This window comes from Chrysemys picta, chromosome 12, assembly GCF_011386835.1.
Source record: "Chrysemys picta bellii isolate R12L10 chromosome 12, ASM1138683v2, whole genome shotgun sequence".
NCBI lineage: Eukaryota > Metazoa > Chordata > Testudines > Emydidae > Chrysemys > Chrysemys picta.
The window spans coordinates 49,289,942-49,311,546 of record NC_088802.1 but is presented as its reverse complement, the minus strand read 5'-3'; the positions used below and the strand labels follow the sequence as shown (position 1 = coordinate 49,311,546).

Here is a 21,605-nt window from a genome sequence, read left to right as displayed (position 1 = left end):
AATTCTTACTACCTCTCACAGAAACTCCTCTTTATTAACCTTCATCCAAAAGCTTCATATGAATAATGGGGAGAGGGTCTTCAGATGCTTAGAAGGCTGTGGGGAGGCTGGATAGCTTCAACCCATGTTTGTTAAACTTTCACAAGTATAGTCTGAGATGCACTGAATTGCTAACTTCTAAAAGCATTGCTGGTGTGTACTTGAGGGTTCGTTGATGTCATTTAGCACAGCTGTAGTTCTAAAGGGGATCTGAAGGAGAAGAGAGAGAAGGTGCTAGTCAAACACAAAATGGAAGGCTATTCCAAGAGTAATGGTGGGCTTGAAAGAAGGTGGGAAGTCAAGTGGGAAAAGAAAATAAGCCCAGTAACAGTAGTTGGGAGGAAAAATAAGAAATGAGAGAGGGCAAACGTGGGCAGGGCTGACGTTTGTGCAGAGCTTAGTGAGAGGCAAGGAGCTTGAATATGATGTGGTAGAATAGACTAAATATATACAGGTTATTTTGATGATACATATTTAGTCATGAAATTCTCAAGCATTGAATACATTAGTTTAATCTGTGTATTGAAATGGCAGTGTTCTTAGCAGGAACTGAGTTGGCTTCTGTTAAAATCATTTTCCAGTGCTGCATATGATTTAACTTTAAGAGGGTTTTGTTGGTGCGTAGGGGGCACTTTGCATTAGCTTGTTAGCAATCATACAATGTGCTGTATTGTTTAAGTTTCAATGTGCTTATGTGATAGAGTTTCAGTTTGAGGCTGCTGCTGTCCCTAGGCAGAAAGTTCTGTGTACATAGTGTTCAAATACTCTAATATGAAGCAGTGACAGGGAAGAGGATCAGCACTGGAGGCGGATTAAACCGGGTGTACTTTGGTGCTCTCAAATCAAATCACTTTATCTGCATCATATTTACCTCTGAGAATAAAGTTCACGGTGCAGATGAGGGCTCAGTCCTGAACTAGCAGAGACAATGTACTCTGAGTACGGATTGGGGGGAAAACGGTCCTGAATTTTGAATCATTTTAGAATTTAACGAGAATTGTCTTTGGCCAAACATTATATAATGTGATGGGAGATATTAGGGTTCTCCTTTATCACATGGGAAAATGTCTTTATACCTTAAATAGTTGACTGCAAATGTGAACTTGGGAAATACGAATTTGAGGATTTTTCCATATGAGTTTTTCAGGGCTGGATCCATCTTGAATACTTCTGGGCTTTGGCAGGCAGGTACACTGCTCTCATTTGATCTGGCTAAGTGGTATCATTTTTCTCTCTTTGCTGTTCTCTCTTGCACCAAAAGCCATCCTCCTTGCCACCTTGTTGACCTATCATCCTACCAACTTTTTATCTTGCCAGTTACTACTTTCTGAATGACGACTTCATCCTCAAATCTGCAAGAGCTAGTGAGCAGAAGGTTGGATTACAGTTGATGCTAAACATCCTGAGGCGTATCTATGCCACCTCTTTCTTATCCTGTATTTCGGATTTAGGTAATACATTTATATGAGGGTGGGGGGGGCGGGATATAGGCGAGAGGCTTACCAGGACCATCCAATTCAGCATGATTCGTGTATCAAGTATCTATGGTGAATATTGCTGAACCGCTCAGTCTGCTTCAGTGTATTTGCTCTTGATGTTTAATTTTTTTGTGTTTGGAAAAACTCTTCCTGACTTCACGTAAAGTTTTGGTTTGGGGTCCATGCCTTGGATTAGCATGAGCAAAACTACACTAGCATAGTACTTCAACTTTATTTATATTATGATATCAACAAAAGTCTACAATAAGGATCAGGGACTCATTGTGCTAGGTATTCTACAAATAGAGGTAGATGTGGCCCCTGCCCCAAACAGCTTAATTTAAGAGAAGACTAGAGGGGGAGGGGGAAGGGAAAATAACAGGAGTGAAGTGCTGACATGTTTACATAGGCCAAGAATGAGCACAGTTTGATTATCACTTTGAAAGAAAAAAAAAATCTTGGTGCACTTATTGTAAGTTTGTTTTGTTTTTTTTTGCTACCTGCCTATTTTATATAGCTTAAAAGAATACTCAACTAATTCTTTTAAACCTCATATTTCCAGCAAAGTGGGGTATGTTTTTTGTTTGGGAAGGTTCACATCTGTATTCAGAATGTATTGCTTGAGCAATCTTTAGTCAACCTTAGAAAAATGATAATCACCTTTACCTGTACAAACTCAATAGGCTGTGTCAGAAACACCATCTGTTATTAAAAGTCTCTTGACTTTGCCAGCATGTCTTATTACATCTATCTTAAAAGATGCTCTCTATTAATTATCTAGCCAATGCACAATTCTGACTGCTTTATATTTCAAGCAATGATACAGACGTTTTTTAGACGCCTAAGTGGAGAAGGCCAGGTTGGTTAGACCCAGCATTTGACCTGCCGTACTGTCTCTTTTAAAAACAAACAACAACAACCCCAAAACTATTCTTCTGTCAATGAAATAATTAACAAAATGTAGTTGTTTATGTTGGACTTGCAAAGTGATTTTCCAGGAATGTTTGCTTTAGTGAGCGAGGGGAAGGGGCGGGACTAGGGTGTTCAATTTTGTGCGACTAGAAAGTTGGCAACCCTACCATTCCCCCCCCCACACACACATACATAAAATAACTCTGACTGCTAAAAACGAACATTCCTTTTCTCTCCATCTGTACCTGGTTCAGTCAAAAAACCCTCAACTTGATAAAGTAAAAATATTTACAAAAACCAAGGTCCAAAGGTTTATGGTCTTAACATGTTTATCTTCTGAGGGCTCTGGAGAACAGTGGTTTCTGGCCTGGCCACCTCCCGCTGAATCAAATTCCTGGGCTTTTTCACCTTCTGCAATTGCCTCCCCCCTTAACTCAGCCTGACCCCAAATAGTGCTCAGATGTTGCAGTTCAGCACTGAAGTCAGGCAGCACTGAAGAGAGAAGCTAGTACTGAATCACATTCATGCCGATAGCAAAAGGATAAAGGGGAATAAATCTTCTGTTTCTCATTGTAGGAATCTCTGGTGCTACTTCCCATTACACCACATTCAAGTGGGTTACAGAGAAATTATCCTACACAGGTTCAAGGCAGCTGTTGATTGCCATTGCCAGGGAGCAAGAAAGAAGATGCTGCTTGCCTTACTGTGGAAAAAGGAGCAGGCAGTGAGGCATCAAAGCTTGCAGATGATGCACGTTTCCTCAAGATAATTTAGTCCAAAGCAGATTGCAAGGAGTTACAAAGGAGTTTTGCAAAACTGGGTGACTGGGAAACAAAATCGCAGACAAAATTCAGTATTGATAAATGCAAAGTAATGCACACTGGAAAACAACATCCCAACGATCCATACAAAATGATGGAATCTGTATTGGCTGTTACCACTCAAGAAAGAGATATTGAATCATCATGGATAGTTCTCTGAAAACGTCTGCTCAATGTGCAGGAAGCAGTCAAAAAAGCTAACAATGTTAGGAACTATTAAGAAAGGGATACATAATAAAACAGTAGATATCAAAATGTCACTATATAAATCCATGATACACCCACACCTTGAATGCTGTATGCAGTTCTGGTTGTCCCATCTCAAAAAAGATATATTAGGATTGGAAAAGGTGCAGAGAAGGACAACTGTTCATGATTGAAGGCCTGTTCTTCCACATCGTCTTTAGTGCTTTACTGCAATGGTTCTCAAACAGGGGTAGGCGTACCCCTGGGGCTACACAAAGGTCTTCCGGGGGTACATCAATTCATCTAGATATTTGCCTAGCTTTACAACAGGTTACAGAAAAAGCACTATCGAAGGCAGTACAAACTAAAATTTCATAAAAAGAACAGGAGTACTTGTGGCACCTTAGAGACTAACAAATTTATTAGAGCATAAGCTTTCGTGGACTACAGCCCACTTCTTCGGATGCATATAGAATGGAACATATATTGAGGGGATATATGCTCTCTCTGTGTGTGTGTGATATATATCTCCTCAATATATGTTCCATTCTATATGCATCCGAAGAAGTGGGCTGTAGTCCACGAAAGCTTATGCTCTAATAAATTTGTTAGTCTCTAAGGTGCCACAAGTACTCCTGTTCTTCTTTTTGCGGATACAGACTAACACGGCTGCTACTCTGAAACCTAAAATTTCATACAGACAAAATGAGAAAGTAAGCAATTTTTCATTAATAGTGTTCTGTGACCTTTTTTTTTTTTATTTTTTTTTTATTTTTGTGTCTGATTTTATAAGCAAGTAGTTTTTAAGTGAGGTGAAACTTGGGGGTAGGCAAGACAAATCACTCCTGAAAGCGGTACAGTAGTCTGGAAAGGTTGAAAACCGCTGCTGTGCTGTCCTTTTAAGTTCAAATGCCTCTTTATATTTGTATTTGGCACATAGTGTTTTAAGAGGAGGTGACTAGTTTTAATTTACATTCTTGAGAACTCTGAACACCTGAGTCCCCTTCTCTTTTCCCCAACTAAATAGTTTTGTTTCATCCTATTGATTTCTGACCCACAATTGTAACTACCTTTGTCTTTCCTCGAAGTCTTTCAATCAATACTATCTTGGAGGTTCAGATTATGTCCTCTGTCTTTATTTGCCTGCAGGAAAAAAACCCCAAAATTTTAAATTGCAGAGCCTGGTTTTAGCTGCTGATTTAGCTATGCACTTACTTGGTTGTAGCGAAAAGCATCCTTCAGATCCAACAGGACATTTACATTAGAGAGTAACTTGTTCTGCCAGTTTTGTATTATGGTCATGAACAATAGTTCTTGGTACTTGTATAGCGGAGCGTAATCCACCGGCAGAAATCATAGGTAATGCAGGAGGCAACTACTTCAATGACCAACTATATAAATGCATAGATGAACAATGGAGATCTCAAATTATGCCTTAAAAACCCAAGTTTCACAGGCCATTTTTTCATCTATGTATTTATCTGTAATCCTGTTTTTTAATGTAAACGGTTACCTCTAGAGGTAAATCAAAATTTGAAAGGCTCTTCTGTATGTTATGTTTTCCTTCCTTGTCCCTTAACTTAAAATGACTAATCTTTGGCTACATGAATACTTAATGTTTGGATTTGACTAATTAAAAGAATGACTATTTATAGGATTAGTCTGGGAGTAATTGTCAATCATGGAGCACAGCTTTGATTTTGACTTGTAAATTTTGTCCCTTGAGATCTTGTAAAACTCACCCATAAAAGCAGTTGGAAATTTAAAAATTCCCCCATTTGAAAGCTATTGCTGAATGGTCTTTGTGTGTGTGTGTGTGTGTGTGTGTGTTATCTAGGACCTACGGAGTCATTAGGTGTGAAATCTCTGTTATAAACATAGAATTCCCTAGTTTTCACACCCTTTCAAATAACTACAGCAGTAAATTCAGAAAAACTATTCCTGAAGTAGCTGGTCATCTTTCCAATTGAAGATTTTTGGTCTGGCTGAGTTAGAAGAAAGGATGGCTATGGGGGTAAGACACAATACCAGGCATCAGCAGATCTGGGTTGTATTCATGGCACTGGAGCAGACTTCCCGTGTGTTCTTGAGCAAATCATTTACCCTTTTTGTGTCAGTTTCCTAATCTATACAAATTACAGTGTTTACCTCACAAGTGGGTTGCAATGCTATATTTAGTGTTTGTAAAGCATGCTGAAAGCTCAGATGGAAGATGCTATCTAAATGCAAAATATATTAGTTGGCCTTTAGATGTTATCCAGTAAGTATCTGTGTAGCAAAAGGAAGTTGTTTAGTTCTAAAAGCAGAAAAGTAAGGTGTCTTTTGAATGAGAGGACAAAAGCAAAGAGGTTAGGTCTCAGTTTCTATCTACTATAATACAGGTAATATGAATTAAAAAGCCCAAAGCCCCTAATCAGAATAGAGGGGCTCTGTTGCACTTGGCACTGTACAAAAATATATTGTTGTAAAAGGCAGTCCCTATCCCAAAGAACTTACAATCTACTTTGTTAGGAAACGGATAGCTTTGAGTGTAGCAAACTAGATTCAGCTTGCGGTGCAGAATATGTCCGCTGGCTCAGAGTTCAATTTCCTCTTAGGCCTATGATTCAGCAATATAGCCAATGTCCATTCTGAAGTCAGTTCTTTCAAGTATTTGATTCCCCCAAAGCCTTGCATTAATATTGAATTTGCTGATCTTATGCCTTGAAACACTAGGCCGAGGCTCACGGAATGGACCAAATAAGGAACTAGTGTAATTCAGTTCAAGTTAGTGGAATTGCGCCAGGGTTGAATTTGGCTAATGTGTCTGGAATTCACTTGGCCACAGTCCATTCACTTGGCCGCAGTAATTGATGAAGTTTGGTTGCCAGAAGCTAATGGTTCAATTATGTTGGAGCATAGATAAATTTAGTAAGCCTTTTCTAATTTTTTTTTCTGTTTATGGATGCTAAGCTTTATTCCGTCATGTTTATGCTTTACATCATGCACAGATCATTTCCTATATTTAATTTATGCCAGATTCCCCACCCTGTGTTTAGGTTTATCAATTTTTACACCTTTATGCAATGAAGGTACGACTTTAGGTCTGGAGACATACGCTTTTTTAAAAGGGGGGAGAGGAGCACTTACAGGGACAAGTGGACTTCTGAGCATTTTTTGAAAAAATGTATTAAAGTGTATTAATGGTTAAAGTGAGAGACACATATTCCGTTCCTGATAATGCCATTGAGGTTGGGTTTTTTTTTTTTTTTTGTGACCTTGGGCAAGTCTTTTTAACCTCCCTGTGTCTCTGTATCCCCTATCGTTAACTGGCTACCTTTTGTAAAGTGGCTTGATATCTCTGATTTGAAAGATGCTGGTACAAGGTATCTTTTTCTTTATCTTCCCCATTTTATCAAGCAACATATTATTGAAATGAATTAATTACAAAAGAGTAGAAACAACCTATGAAAGAGGAATTGTTCTGATGAAGACTGCATATCTATCAGATTTCGCAGGCATTTCTGGACCTCAGTACTGGGGCTTAAAATGAAATCAGTTTAGTGCTAATGTCTGCTAATCAATGTCTGTGAAAGTGGTGCCAAGTGACTCTTGGAGGAAGTGATATTTTGAATTCTGGCTCATGTTGTGAAACTGGCTGGCTGATGTTTTCATTTATGTGCTTGATGGTATCTTTGTGCAGAAAGCCTGGTATTTTTGAACACTTTGGCTTGTCAGTCGTAATACTGTTCCAAGAGGCAGCCTCAGTTTTTCATGTTGAAATCTCGGGCATGTTATAGTTTAACTGTACTGTATTAAACTGTTATATTGAAATTATCTAATATGTCTGATTGCTTAAGTGTGGAACTTAAAGAGCCTGATTCTGCAGCTCTTACAAGAGTAATCCCAATGGTTTCAATGGGATTACAACTCAAGTACAAAGTTGCAGGATTGGGCAGGTGGTGAGGGAAAATAAATAAATAAATATATAAAAATAAATAAAAATGTTAGTCCATCTTAACCTAAATTACTTGAATTTCTTGTGAGCGCTCTTTAGAAGTATGCCTTCATAGAAGATTTAGGACAGCCTATGGTACTGGTAAGGCAGAGGTCACACAGTTCATTAAAGCCAGAAGCTCAACATTTACTGTCTAATAACCAGGCCAGGTCCTGTTAGTGTATCTAGCTGTTTTAACAGTATGGCTGACCTTTCCTAAAAGCAGTTTCACCTAATGTTTAACAAAGCACTTTTCAATTTAGTTATTCTACTGATAGCCAGACAATTTCTCCTATTCCATCCTCTAAACAAAACTGCTCATTTCTAAAGATGGAGATCATAAGATCACTGTCCATGGCAAACAGCTGCAAAGTCGTTTGACTGTTCCCATTGTCCTCCCTGAGTTACTAAATTTCTTAATTTAACTGCTTCAGTAGTACCAAAAACCAAACCATACAATCTCCTCAAACAACAATGAAGTCAATTGTTGATGTTCCAATAGCCTGGGATAATGTATCTGTCTCTAATGGATTATAGTGATGGAATTGCTATATTTAAACACAGTCCATTAATTTAATTGTTTTGGACACGCTGCAAAATAGGTTGCAACATGGGTTGAAAATATGTGCCCATCCGCACTGACTATTTTTCAGAGAGGAGGAATTTCAGAAAGTAACTAAATTGCTTTAAAAATATGAGAATTAGAGAAAAGAATCTTGTTCTCCAAAGGTTTTATTCTAAACTAAACATGCAAAAACACCTTCTCCCCTCCCCCCCCAAGCAGATTTATTGATCAGCCAATTAAACTTGAGGTAAAATAGCAGATAGATAAATAGATATAAAATAGATATTCGGAAAATACTTCTGCATCAGGCTTATAGCTTCAGATTAATTAACAAAGGTCATTTGAGAGAGAATTCTCACTTAACTTCAAGTAATGCAGCTTTTCATCTATTCATGGACCTGTTTAAATTTATTTGCTGTTAAATATCTTGAAATTTCAATGTAAAAAGGAAACTATGCTTCCTTACAAGTCAGGAAACCTCAGAACTTGTATACACAAATATTTTCTTTGGAGGAAGCTGGGGTGTGAATCTTCCCTGTAATAGCCTGTGCACGCTAACTGTTTGTTTGTGTGGACTCTGCTGATGCACATTAATAGTTCATTAGTGTGCTTTGAAACCGGGTTAACGTACAGTGTCCACACAGGCCGTTAATGTGTGGCACACTGGTGCAAGATAGAATTGCACCCCAGCTTGCTGCGAATTGAAGGTTCAGGTAGAGTGACCCTCAGAGTGTAGAAGTATTGTATCAGACATTATATCCTAAAGTGTTGATGATGGCCTGGATATTAGTTAAGTAATAGCTAACTTGAATTTCTTAACTCTTTTGTAGCTTTGTTCTTTGCACTAAACTATAAGTGTGCATACTACCCATTGTCTTGTTTTATATGCTGTTTGCCATTCTCTGTGTCCTCTTATGCAGGAACTATGTATGAATAATGGATAAGATTTTCAGAAGTGACAATTTCTGGGTGCCCAAATGGAGATACATCAGGTATCCAAAAATCACTAGTCACATTTGAAAATCTTTGCTGCCATTCCTGTATCCCCAATAAAATGATGTTTGGAGAAACAGCATGTATTGAATGAAAAGAGAGCCTGTGTTTGGGTTATTGAATAGAGAGAGAGCAAGCAAATGATCAGGACAGGATTTTTAGAAGTGTTCGTTAGACTGGCTGATTACAGAGCTTATCCAGTTATTTTAAACATAAAGCTGGAGCACATGGCAGAAATCAGTAAAGCTGTATGGGTCTCTTCTAATTTCATTATCCAGCCATTCTGAGAAAAGAGTCAGGAATATATAAACAGAGGAAAACAAGATGCTGGTTTAATTTTGTCTGATTGCTTTCCAACTAAGAGTTTATACGTGTGGAAAAAAATGGGACCACCTTCAATGGTGTCTCTTGCTATGTAATGATGTTGTGTTAAGGAATCTTCTGTTGTGGTGCAATCAACAAGTACTATATTGTGTCTAATTATGCAGAATTGATATAGTATTCCGTGATGGAGTGATTACTGACTGGATAGGAAGGATCATGTAGTGGATAGGGCACTAGATGGGGACTCAAGAGCCAGGGGTTCAATTCCCTGCTCTGCCACAGATTCCTTGTATGACTTCATGTGAGTCATTTAATCTACCCTTTTCCTCCGTTCCCTGTTTCACAGATCGGGATAATATTTTCCTACTTTCAGAACTGTTGTGAGGATAGAATTAATTATGATTGAGGCACTCAGATATGGGGTCACACAAGTATCTAGACAGAATAGCAAAGTTTATGCACTTTGCTTCTCTAGTTAGTGTAGTATTTTTAAATTATGAAAATCCATTGTCTAAAGTTTTCACTCTTATAGTCTGAGCTCCTTAATCCTCATGTGACTGGTAGAACTCTGCTCAATTGGAGGGTTTTTTTTGTTTTGTTTTTGTTTTTTTTCCCTTGATGACAACAGTAACAGAATGGAGCATGAGCCATGCATCATCTTAGCTGCCATGCGCCCTTTGCTGAACATTCCAGTCAGTTCTGTCTTAACTGTGGCCAGTACTCGATCTTTCTTTTGCAGGTATGATACCTAGAAGGAAGGAAAACTACTCACCAGCTTCAAGCCTCTCAGTGAACCCTAAGAGATGTTCCAATAAGCTTCTTTTACAGACTGGACTCCTTCCTAGTCTGGGCCCAATCCTTTCCCCTGGCACAATCCTTGTTAGTTCCAGCTCAGGTGGTAACTAGGGGATTTCTCATGACTGGCAGCCCCCTTTGTTCTGTTCCACCCCCTTTATATCTTTGGCACAAGGCGGGAATCTTTTGTCTCTCTCTGGGTTCCCACCCCTCCTTCTAAATGGAAAAGCACCAGGTTAAAGATGGATTCCAGTATCATGTGACATGTGCACATGTCCTGTGAGCCCCCCCCTCCATTCTTCCAGGACTGGCCCGTATGCAGTGGAGGCTTGCAGGTAAACAGAGCTGAGGATTGGGGCAATAAATCTACTATTTGGACTTTGAGTCGAAAGGCTCTAATGCCAAATATTCTTCCACTATAGAAGATCACCAGGATAGTGATCCTTCGGGAAATACAGCATCTTTCCCTCAGGTATTACAGAAGTTGTCCAAAGCAGCTGACTTTGTAGATTCCTGTACCAGTTTTAACTCAAAGGACACAGTTAAGGGACCTGGACCTGTAGTCTCATCTGCCAGGGTTGCTGTGCCCTTGCACCTGATCTTGGGCAGGCGCACTTGATGAAGGTGTGGCAGACTCCCCCTTACACAGCTGCCCACACCTCAAAGGTGATCAAAGTATATTGTTCCATGAGGGTGCTGCCAGCTTAACCCTCTTTCGCCCATGAGAGCTTGCTGATGGAGTTGGCTGGCCCGGGCTAGAGGGAAGACGTATCACACGTACAGGACTGCACCCTGAACAAAGAGTTTTCTAGTTTGTTACTGCCTCCCTTTGTAAGGTGGACTATCAAGACTTTTATGGCCAAAGGTTCAGTGGAGATGGGAAGAAAACTTGATTTTTTTCTTCCCCAAAAGAAACAAACAAACAAACAAAAAAAGTGAAGCTAGGCTGAGGCCATTGGTATAGTGTGAGCTGTCTCTGGTGTTGGTGCGATGTTGGCTAGAGCCACTGCCTCAGAAGCATGCCCATCTGTCAGTATGGCCGTAGGAAGTCCAGAGAGAGCTCAAAGATCTGCATTACACTAGAGAACTTCTTTGGGGCGGAGGTGGAACTTTTACATGAGCCATATGGATACTCTGAGCTTGCACAGAGTAACACACTCTGATTGTAGGCAAGTCTTGTGATGTCCTTGTGCTTTGATAATTCCAGCTGGAATTTCTGGATGAAATTCAAAACTCAAATGAAAACTAGTTGCTATGTCTGCTGTGGAACTTTTTGGCTTAATAACTTCCAGAAAGGAAGTAGGGTGGGCCCATTACAAACGAACCCTGCTGTGCATACTGTAAATCATCATGCCTTTACAAACTGTCTCCTTGATGCATTTTTATTTCTGTATGTGAAGGCTGGTTATCTCCACTGTAAACAAAACCCAAATACAAAACGGCTCTAAAAGCGAGTTTAGGTGTTGGTGAAATCTAAAAGCAGACTGTATGTGTTTTAAATTGAAATGTCAGATGTGTGACTTAGTGAGGTGGCTACTGAACATATAAAATAGTTTAATTTTCCTAGTGTTTTGTTTGTGGGTATTAGTGAAAATGCAAATAGGTAGTGAAATTAATATAATCTAGGCACCATTAATTGGTAATGGTATCTAAGAGTCCTCAGAAAATTGTGCAATGTCTGTTCTGAGAAACTGTCTGGCACCAGCTCCCAATGAAGTAAATTGGCCTTAGAATATTGTCCTGTTTTTTTGTGTAGGAGATTATTTTTTAAATTGGCTATAGTGCTGCAATAATATGTAAATTGACTTTTTGTATAGTGGCTTGTGTAACTTATTTTTAATAGGGTATTGAGAGATGTACGTTCATAGACTCTTTTCCTCCTCCCTTTCTCTCTCTGTCCCTCCCACACCCTCCTTCAGTATTGTAAGGATTTCTCCTGTGCAGATTTAAGGCTTGACTGCAAGGTCCTGAGTAGCTTCACTTTCCATTGACTTCACTGAGGATGCTCAAAACCTTGCAGGACTTGGCTCTTAATGCACAAATGCAGGAGTCACTGTTAAGGTATGTCATCTGGCAGACTATGTCTCATGCATGTATGCTCTGGGTAATACACTGCTTCTTTCCTCCTCTGCCAAGTGCCTCCATTGGCTAATCTGGTACCCCTAGGATTGGGAATAATTACTTAAATATGGAGCTTTTCACCCTAGATCTCACAACACTTCATAAAGGTGGGTAAGAAACATTTGTCCCTATTTATATAGATAAGGAAACAAAAAGGTGCAGAGAGGTGAACTGATTTGCCCGAAGTCTCAGACAGCCAGTGCTAAAGGTAGGAATAGAATCCTGCTTTCCTGATTTTCACTCTGGTGCCCAACCTACTGCTTCATTGCATTCATCCATGCAATATGTGACATGAGGTGGGAAGGAGTCTCTTACTATAAATGGTTGACAACTATTTATTTAAAATTTTATTTTCATACTACATCAGGTTGCCAATTCAATATCAATTAACAAATCTTTCCTTTTTCTAGGGATGGATGAATGAAATTTATAATTATGATCCAGAAACTTATCATGCTACATTGACTCATTCTGTCTACGTGCGACTTGAAGGAAGCACCTTAAGACTTTCAAAACCCAATAAAAATATTTCCAGAAGGGCTATTTACAATGAATCGAAGCCTGATGTCACCTACATTGGCCAGAAAATTTATGAGCTTACGGACAGCAAGGTGAGTTCTATTTAGTTATGCAGCTGATTGCTGTATAGTAGTATAGAGAGAGACTACCTTTTTACATTATTAGTTGTTTAATTTCTGCTGTCATGTAAATGAAGATTATTTATTTACTGATTAGCTTTCAAAGTATTACGCTGGTTTAATCTGCGAGAGTAAAAGGGAACAGACATTATCCAGTGGCTATTTCATACTGAAGACTGATCTATGTTTAATCTTTTTTATGGGTATAAAAATATTAAAACATAAACATTTTTGGGCTGGTATCTTTTTTTTACACAAGCCTTGCGTTACATTGCCAAATAGATGAATCTTGCTATCAAAAGAATAAAACCATCGGGGACAACGTTCAGAGCATCCTCTTGAAAAGTTAAAAAGGGGACTAGGAGAATAAATCAGCAGCACATAAGCAAAAGGACATTTAAAAACTCAACCCCCCTTTATTTCCTCACGTAAATATGCAGAGTCTTGAAACTGTGTGGCATGGGAAGATTGAGCATTCCTTCTCATATACATAAAACAATATGCATACAATATTTTCAAGTATCAGGGGGTAGCCGTGTTAGTCTGTATCTACAAAAACAACAAAGAGTCTGGTGGCACCTTAAAGACTAACAGATTTATTTGGGCATAAGCTTTCGTGAGTAAAAACCTCACTTCTTCGGATGCATAGAGTGAAAGCTACAGATGCAGGCATTATATACAGACACATGGAGAGCAGGGAGTTACTTCACAAGTGGCGAACCAGTGTTGACAAGGCCAATTCAATCAGGGTGGATGTAGTCCACTCACCAGCAACTACACACCACACCACAGAAACACCAACCCAGGAACCTATCCCTGTAGCAAACCTCGTTGCCTACTCTGTCCCCATATCTACTCTGGCAACAGCATCATAGGACCCAACCACATCAGCCACACCATCAGGGGCTCATTCACCTGCACATCCACTAATGTCATATATGCCATCATGTGCCAGCAATGCCCCTCTGCCATGTACATTGGCCAAACCGGACAGTCCCTCCGCAAAAGAATAAATGGACACAAATCGGACATCAGGAATGGTAACATACACAAGCCAGTAAGTGAACACTTCAATCTCCCTGGTCATTCTATCACAGATTTAAAAGTCACTGTCATTGAACAAAAAAACTTCAGAAACAGACTTCAAAGAGAAACAGCAGAACTAAAATTCATTTGCAAATTCAACACCATTAATCTGGGCTTGAATAGGGATTGGGAGTGGCTGGCTCACTACAGAAGCAGCTTTTCCTCTCCTGGAATTGACACCTCCTCATCTATTATTGGGAGTGGACTACATCCACCCTGATTGAATTGGCCCTGTCAACACTGGTTCTCCACTTGTGAAGTAACTCCCTGCTCTCCATGTGTCAGTATATAATGCCTGCATCTGTAACTTTCACTCTATGCATCCGAAGAAGTGAGGTTTTTACTCACGAAAGCTTATGCCCAAATAAATCTGTTAGTCTTTAAGGTGCCACCAGACTCCTTGTTGTTTTGGTAGATACAGACTAACACGGCTACCCCCTGATACTTATTATCTTGCATGATATTCCTGTGCATCACAAGGGATGGTGGCCACAGAAAGGTATTGGCAGCACAGGTGAAGGAGGAAACCATGCTACAGTGGAATCTGGGACTGGGGAAGTGAAGAATAAAGAAAACTAAAGGGGCAATAGGCAGTCATTGATCTCCCAAGATCTGCACACAGAGGGGGCCCAACTACTTCCATGATAGAAAGATGAGGTCGAAATTTGTAAAGATTACTGTCCTCTGTGCATATTTTCTCTTGCTGGAAACATTTTAAATATAAGACTTTGAAATCACGATTGAGCAGTTTTATAGCTCAGTACAACAGGACTTGGTTGTTTGATCTTAGTGGTATCTAAAATCTGACCAAAAGTAGCACGACGTTTTTGTTACAAAATCCATTACAGAGGGACAGTGTGCCCCAAATGCAATAAACAAATAATGGAATTTAAGCTAAGCATTACTTTTTAAACACACTGTGGGTATCTTTAGCAACATAGGCCTTTTTAAAGGAACGGTTGAGGTAAGAAATTTTTTCTTTAAAGAAATTCCTTCTTTCTACTTGCATTTGGGTGCTATTTGCATTTACTCAGCTTGGAATATGACCATCAAATAGTTTTGCTTTCTGGTTCCTATACAGTGTCACAGCACCAGTATTGCAGATCTCGAGCATCCAAAAATCATGTGTTGGACCCCCAAATGTCATGAGACTTAAAAAAAATAATGTTGGGGTTCTTTACCTTCTGGCTTCTGAGTCACATTTTCAAGATTTTTTTTTTTGCACAACAGAGCTGAAAACCTTCTTCCCTTTTTTTTTTTTTTTTTTTTTTTTTTTTTTAAATGAAAGCAGATATTCTTGTGTATTCACGTGATTCCAGGAGTATAAACTTCCTGAGCATGATCCGGTTCAAATAAGGCTTATTGCTAAGCCTCTCCATATCATTTGTTAGAAGCCTGTTGATCGACCAGTGAGTTGAGCATCCACCACTCCCATTAAACCAAGTGGGAACTGAGGTCATTCACCATCTTTGAGGTGAATGACCTCATCACTTAATGCACAATGCTATACATTAATATATAAGTGGAGAAGATATTGATTCATATGGAATTTCTTTTTTTGTTTTTGGGGTTTTTTGATCTATCTGACCCTCTCACTTTTTATTTCACAGATTTATCTGGTTCCCAAGAGTCTGGCTCGAAAACGAATTTGGAATAAAAAGTATCCTATTTGCATTGAACTTGGTAGACAAGATGACTTTATGGCTAAGGCCCAGACTGATAAAGAGAACTTAGAAGAAAGGTCACCGGCAGAGAACTTAGACTTAGGCAGTGAAGAATCTAAGAAACCTCAAGATGGGACAAAGCCCATTAGCCAGAAGGATCAAATACTTTATTTGTTTGGAAGAACGGGTAGGGAGAAGGAGGAATGGTTTAGGAGATTCCTTCTGGCTTCCAAGTTAAAGACTGAAGCGAAGAAGCCTCTCAACTTATGTGGAAACAAGCCAGGTAACCAGGTTTTTTTTTTTTAATTATTATTATTATTTTTAATTTACTACGGTACAGTTTTATAAAGGGAGTTACAATAAGTACAAAAAAAGCTTCCATAAAACTGAATGTCTGGCTAGTGTTGTTTGTAGTGAACCAATTTAAGCATTAGCTCTTAAAAAGCAAGTCTAAAAATAATCTTGCAGAATTAGATATTCCCTAAAATTGTGATTTAAGCAGGTTTTTAGAGATCATCTGTTACCAAGATACAATTGTATGTGGTTGTAACCTCATACATATAAACTGTTACTTGAAAAATTTTCTTTAGTATCAATTTATTTTCATAGTGCAAAGATTTGAATATTTTTACAAAAAGGGTTCAGTCCTCCACTATTGAAGTCAATGAGTTTTTTGCAGCTGACTTCGATGGATGTAGGAATTAGGTCTGTAAGTTTTTACTTATATCTTCCCCCCTTCCCTTTTTGTTAAAAAAATTAAAAGCCTTCCCATCAGTAGATTCACACAAATACATATTTTTGTCAATGGCCACGTATGCTGACAGTGCTCTTTTTAATTGTTAAATCCTCTTGCCTTAATATCAGCCGCAACTAACAAGAAATATGTGGAGGAACGTCTTCCTAATGACCCAAGCGTTAAAGTTCTTAAGTGTTTGATGCTTTTTAATTAATACTTCATTTGGTGTAATCCTAAATTTCCTTTCCCTCTCCTTATCATGCCTCCCTATTATGAGTTTTTCTCTTGAAATGTGCAGACAACATCATTTCTAGAACATAGGTATCTGAAATGCAAATTCAAAACTGATATTTTGTACATTTCTCCTTAGGATTATAAATTTCAGATATTCAGATCCTTGGACAATCTATTTAATCCTTATAGTCTAAAATTAAGTGTAGTCTGTACTTGCCTTAGGCACTCCCCAACAAAACTCTCTGAAAATCGAGCATCTGTTGTACAGGTGACCACAAACCTGCTTGCATATGATTTGGGTAACTGAGGAGTTTGACATCTCCAGTTGCATGCATTGTTGCTGGATGTTGAATCGTTCTAAATACTGGCAAATTAGAGTTTAAGGCCATCTAAACATGTAACTATGGAATTTATTATAGCCTTAAAAGAGTGATGGAAAAGCACTTCTTTGAATTGTACCTTTTATGAAATAAATTAAGCACAAGTTACCTTGTAGCCATATGTTTGGTGATGCTAGATTTTTTTAGTGATAATCATGCCTCATGCTTGATACTCTACAGCCATTTTCATGTGATTTGCTACTTGCTTTGCTGTTCTCTTCCCTTCTCCATCCTGTTTGTTAATGGCTGTTATTCCTTCTGCTTTAGGGTTCTTGCCATCACACAGTAGAACCAATAGCCAGTCTGGAATTCTCACGCACAGTCGCAGCAGTAGCAAAGGAAGCGGAGAAGAAATCATGTCCCAGCCTAAGCAAAAGGAGCTGGCAGGAAACGTGCGACAGAAAATGATTTTGGACTACAGTGTATACATGGCAAAGTGTGTTCCACAAGAAAATAAAAGCCCTGTGGTTAGTCCAGCCTGTAGTGCAGACAGTAGCCCTACTTCTGTGAAAAAGGTAAAAGCCCTGTGCTTAGTATACTTCCATGACACACATTTTAAGGTCCTGTTACTTTTTTAACACTTGTTGCTTTAAAAAGTATAGATTGTATAGAAGGGGAAAAAAATAAATCTGGAAAGTGCAGCTCTGTTCTGAAACTGGCATTGTGAGGATCTGCGTTTGTCCCTTGCTTCCTTATAAAGACATTGTTTCTAAGTGCCAGCTCTTTAGGCTCAACCTGGGATCTCCAAAGTCTAGTTGTGGTCTCCTGGCTTGTGCGACATCAGTACCAAAAATGATTCTGTAGGCCAAGTTTTCCCTCAGCTGTTTTCCTTCAGTAGGTGTTAACACAGGGGTAACTGGGAGTGGCAGAATTAGTACCTACAACAATAAATATGGAGTTACCTCTTTTGTTGATGGGTAAACCATGATACCATCCAGTTCACTCTCCTATAGCTGTGCTCATGCGGCAATAGTAAGAGTAGTAAAAAGACCATATCAACTAACTTTTGTTTAATGTTAACCAGAGCCAACTAAAAACTTAATTGGTGTGCAGAAGTGCTGAAATCAGGAGGGAGTCATTTTTAGAGTTCCTTTTTCAGCCATAAATGCAATTTAGTGCTGAGTAATGAGAGTTTATTCTCATTAGCTAATCTTTCTTAGGGTACGTCTACACGAACCACTGGATCGGTGGGTAGTGATCGATCTATCGGGGATTGATTTATCGCATCTCATCTAGACGTGATAAATCAATCCCCGAATGCGCTCCCTGTCGACTCCGGAACTCCACTGCTGCGAGAGGTGGAAGTGGAGTCGATGGGGGAGTGGCAGCCGTCGATCCTGCACCGCGAGGACGCGAAGTAAGTCAATCTAAGATACGTCGACTTCAGTTACGCTATTCTCAGCTGAAGTTGCGCATCTTAGATCGATCTCGCCCCTCCCCTCCCCCCAGTTTAGACCAGGCCTTAGGGGAGTTATAAAACATTCAGATATGTCCATGTATCTCCACCATCCCACAGATGGAATTATTTTATGATGAGCCCATCCTCTGATGCATGTAAGTAGGGACTTGTACTCTGATGTTATTTAATACATATTCTGTTTTCAGCTCAGAACGGCCAACAATTCAGTGGACTTTGATAATCCGATGGAGAACTTCGGTCCCCTTAGAGCCACTACACACAGTTGTTCTGCTTAGCTCTGCATTTATGATCTCTGGCAGTTTGTGTGTGTGCAATACGCTGGACACTTCCATAAACAAACTATTTTCCCTGTTCCTTCCCTCAACCGAAGTTGTGTTACCTAAGAGCTTCCACTATTCTCTTTTCTAAACTGCATGGGAGTACACTAGGAATAAACACAAATTGGCTCAGGAACCTGCGATGTAGTTTTTCTATCCATGTTTCAAAAGCTGATTCATCTCTCCAATTCTTTATATCATGCAAGTGTATTTTTAAATTCACCCAAAGGAAAGGTTTTTGTTTTTGTTTTTAATTTTTTTTATTCATCTAGAGTGAAATTGTTGCCACATTGACTCAAATAGGGTCAGGATTTCATCACTGATGTAAATTTCATCTGATGACCTTTTGAGCGTTTGGTTTCCAAGACCAAGAGACATAGTTTCTAATGCAGGAGCCCTTCCAAGAGAGTTAATTGAGTGAAAGCAATGGAACTATCCACTTTTCTATTTAGATTGCTACTTGCTTTCAGATGCAACCTTCCACACAAAGACTAAATCATGGGTATTGTGTGTGTATGTATATTAAGTTTCCGTTTATAAAGGGTTACTAAATGATTAACACGTTATAAGCATGTTATATATGTGAGTAGTATGTGTTATGAATGGGTGTTGTAGAGAAACCATGGCTTATCAGGAGTCTCTTCACCTCTTGGACTCTCTAATTGCTCAACTATTTAGTAAAACACCTATTAATCATTCATTTATCCTTAATAAATGGAACCTTTAATATAAAATGTGACCCCAGTTTATTTAATATATATTTTGTGGCATGTAAAATAATCTGCACTTCAAGGCCCTCATACAGCTCATAGTTAAGGAGGACCACGTACAGTACATGATACGAGCTGATTTGGTGCTCATTGGCCCTGGCCAGGAGAGATCCTGGCCACTCAACCTCTGAAACAGTGCTGGCAAGAACTTGGGTCATAATTTAGCAGCAATCCAGCAAATTCTCTTTTTGTATAAAGTCACAGCCCTTGGGAATATTAAGGTTGCAAAGAAATCCTGTTCAGCTGATTCCAGAGCAGCCATTGTGTCTAGCTGGTTGCTGTGCCAAAACAAGAGTTTGAAGCAGGGGGATAAATATTAACTTAAAATGGTAAAAAAAAATGCTTCCTTGTTTGTGTATGGGGATATACATGTGAAATATCAACAACACAGAAAATTTAAAAAATAAACAAAGATACTGTGGAGCCAGGGGGAAAACTTGTTGCAGCTAGTGAAACTAATTGCACTTCAAATCAAGTTATCACTTTACCAGAGTCCAGACTTGGGTAACTCGATCCTTCTGTCCTGAGTAAAATAACATGCCACCTCCTATGGTCCTAGGCAAGCTGCCATCAGCACTATGCCCCTTTTTAATATGGCAGTTTTTAAATGTGTTTAGAATCACTTATTGTTAAGTTGTGGAGCTTCTCAGAGAGCACAAAATCTATGCATATCTTGTTTATAATTGGCATCTTAGGACCATCCTCTTGGTGCGCATAAAAGAATTATTAGACTGAAACATGGGCCACGTATATTATCAGTGTCTCAGTTTATCACTGTAAGTATACTGCCTGCTGCTGTTTTTTTCCCTATTAAACTTGTTTCTTTTTAATGAGATCTATAGTAGCATGGAAATGTGCAATCTACACTGCCTCAGGAAAATCAACTCTGCATCACCTCATAGCAGAGAAGCTAGCATTTAAAAATCAATTTTATTTAATGAAAGTCCCATCAGTGACTCTTAATGCTAGCTTGACTAATGTATGTTCCACGACAATTTAGAATGTGGGGCTTTTCTTGCAATAAAATTCAAATGAGGCTTTTATATAAAAGGAACTTCTTAGAGCATTATTCAGAACATAGTCTCATGAGATTTCTGAGCAAGAACTTTCTCCATACACCATCCAAGAACTATTAGTTGTACTTGTCAGTTGCATTTTTTAATTAAAAAAAAAAAAGACCAATCTTTCTAATTTTGCATTAATTTTACAAGCAGCTTGGAAATGCATCACTAAACAGTATTGATTGGGAAATGTGGCAGTCACTTTCCTCCTCCTGTAAGTTTAAACATGCACATCAAGATTAAGTTGTCTGTAACAATAAACACATCTGAGATTTGTTTTTAAGCAAGAAATATTGAGTTCAGTTGACAGCTGGGGCAGCCTTTTGTAAGCTTAAGGCATCTCGCAGAATGGCCATTATCCTCCTGTCCAAATGTTTTAAAATCTCCCTCAAGTGAGCCATTAGCCTTATCCTGGAATTTGGGTGTGAAAGTTGATGCACACATTTTTGAAGGGGTGGGGGAAGATGATTTCCTTCAAGGAAGCCATTGAGCAAAGCTCCATTAATGAATACATTCCGTTTGAGATACAGCAACTTAACTTCTGCATTCTACGGACTAGAAGTTTCTTTTAACTGGTGTATTTCGATCACTAATGGCTTCACTACAATTCTGCATGTATATTTGGAGCTCCCTACTCACAATATTAGTATTATAGTAAAACCTAGGGGCCCCAGTCATGAATGAGTCAAGTCCTATGACCTATGTTTTATGCTGGAGTTCAGACTAGATGATCACAATGGTCCCTTTTGGCCTTATCTGTGAATCAGGGCCCTATTGTACTAGGCACTGTACGAAACCGTGGTAGATGGTGTCTGCCCTGAAGAGCTTTCAATCTAAATAACAGGTCAGTTCCTTTTGAGCAAGCATTTATTTTACGTGTACTCAGTCAAAGGACTGACCATGTTCCTTTGAGCTTCTTGGGAGTAGATTTGGAGGGAGAGGAGAAGAATATTTATGCACACACTTCTCCCATGAACAATAATAGGAGATATGTATATAATACAGTGTGCTGAAAGACTCTGCTTTAGGAGTCTTTGAATTAAGTTTTCCTGTACCTCTCCCCTGTTCTACACTTTTTATAGAGAAATC

The 21,605-nt window shown here is 38.9% G+C and overlaps 1 protein-coding gene across 9 annotated transcripts in view; it reads left to right on the top strand.

Annotated features, from left to right (window-relative positions):
* TEX2 (testis expressed 2) overlaps window positions 1-21,605 on the top strand; it is a 112,259-nt gene that overhangs the window by 56,973 nt on the left and 33,681 nt on the right. For all 9 annotated transcript variants that reach the window (XR_010591890.1, XR_010591889.1, XR_010591891.1 and 6 more), the window contains 3 exons: window positions 12,621-12,821; window positions 15,545-15,881; window positions 17,216-17,463. Coding sequence is in view for 6 of the 9 variants with exons in the window: in XM_005282896.4 (XP_005282953.1) it covers window positions 12,621-12,821; window positions 15,545-15,881; window positions 17,216-17,463 (786 nt within the window). In the remaining 3 variants the exon portion in view is untranslated. The remainder of the gene's footprint in view (window positions 1-12,620; window positions 12,822-15,544; window positions 15,882-17,215; window positions 17,464-21,605) is intronic.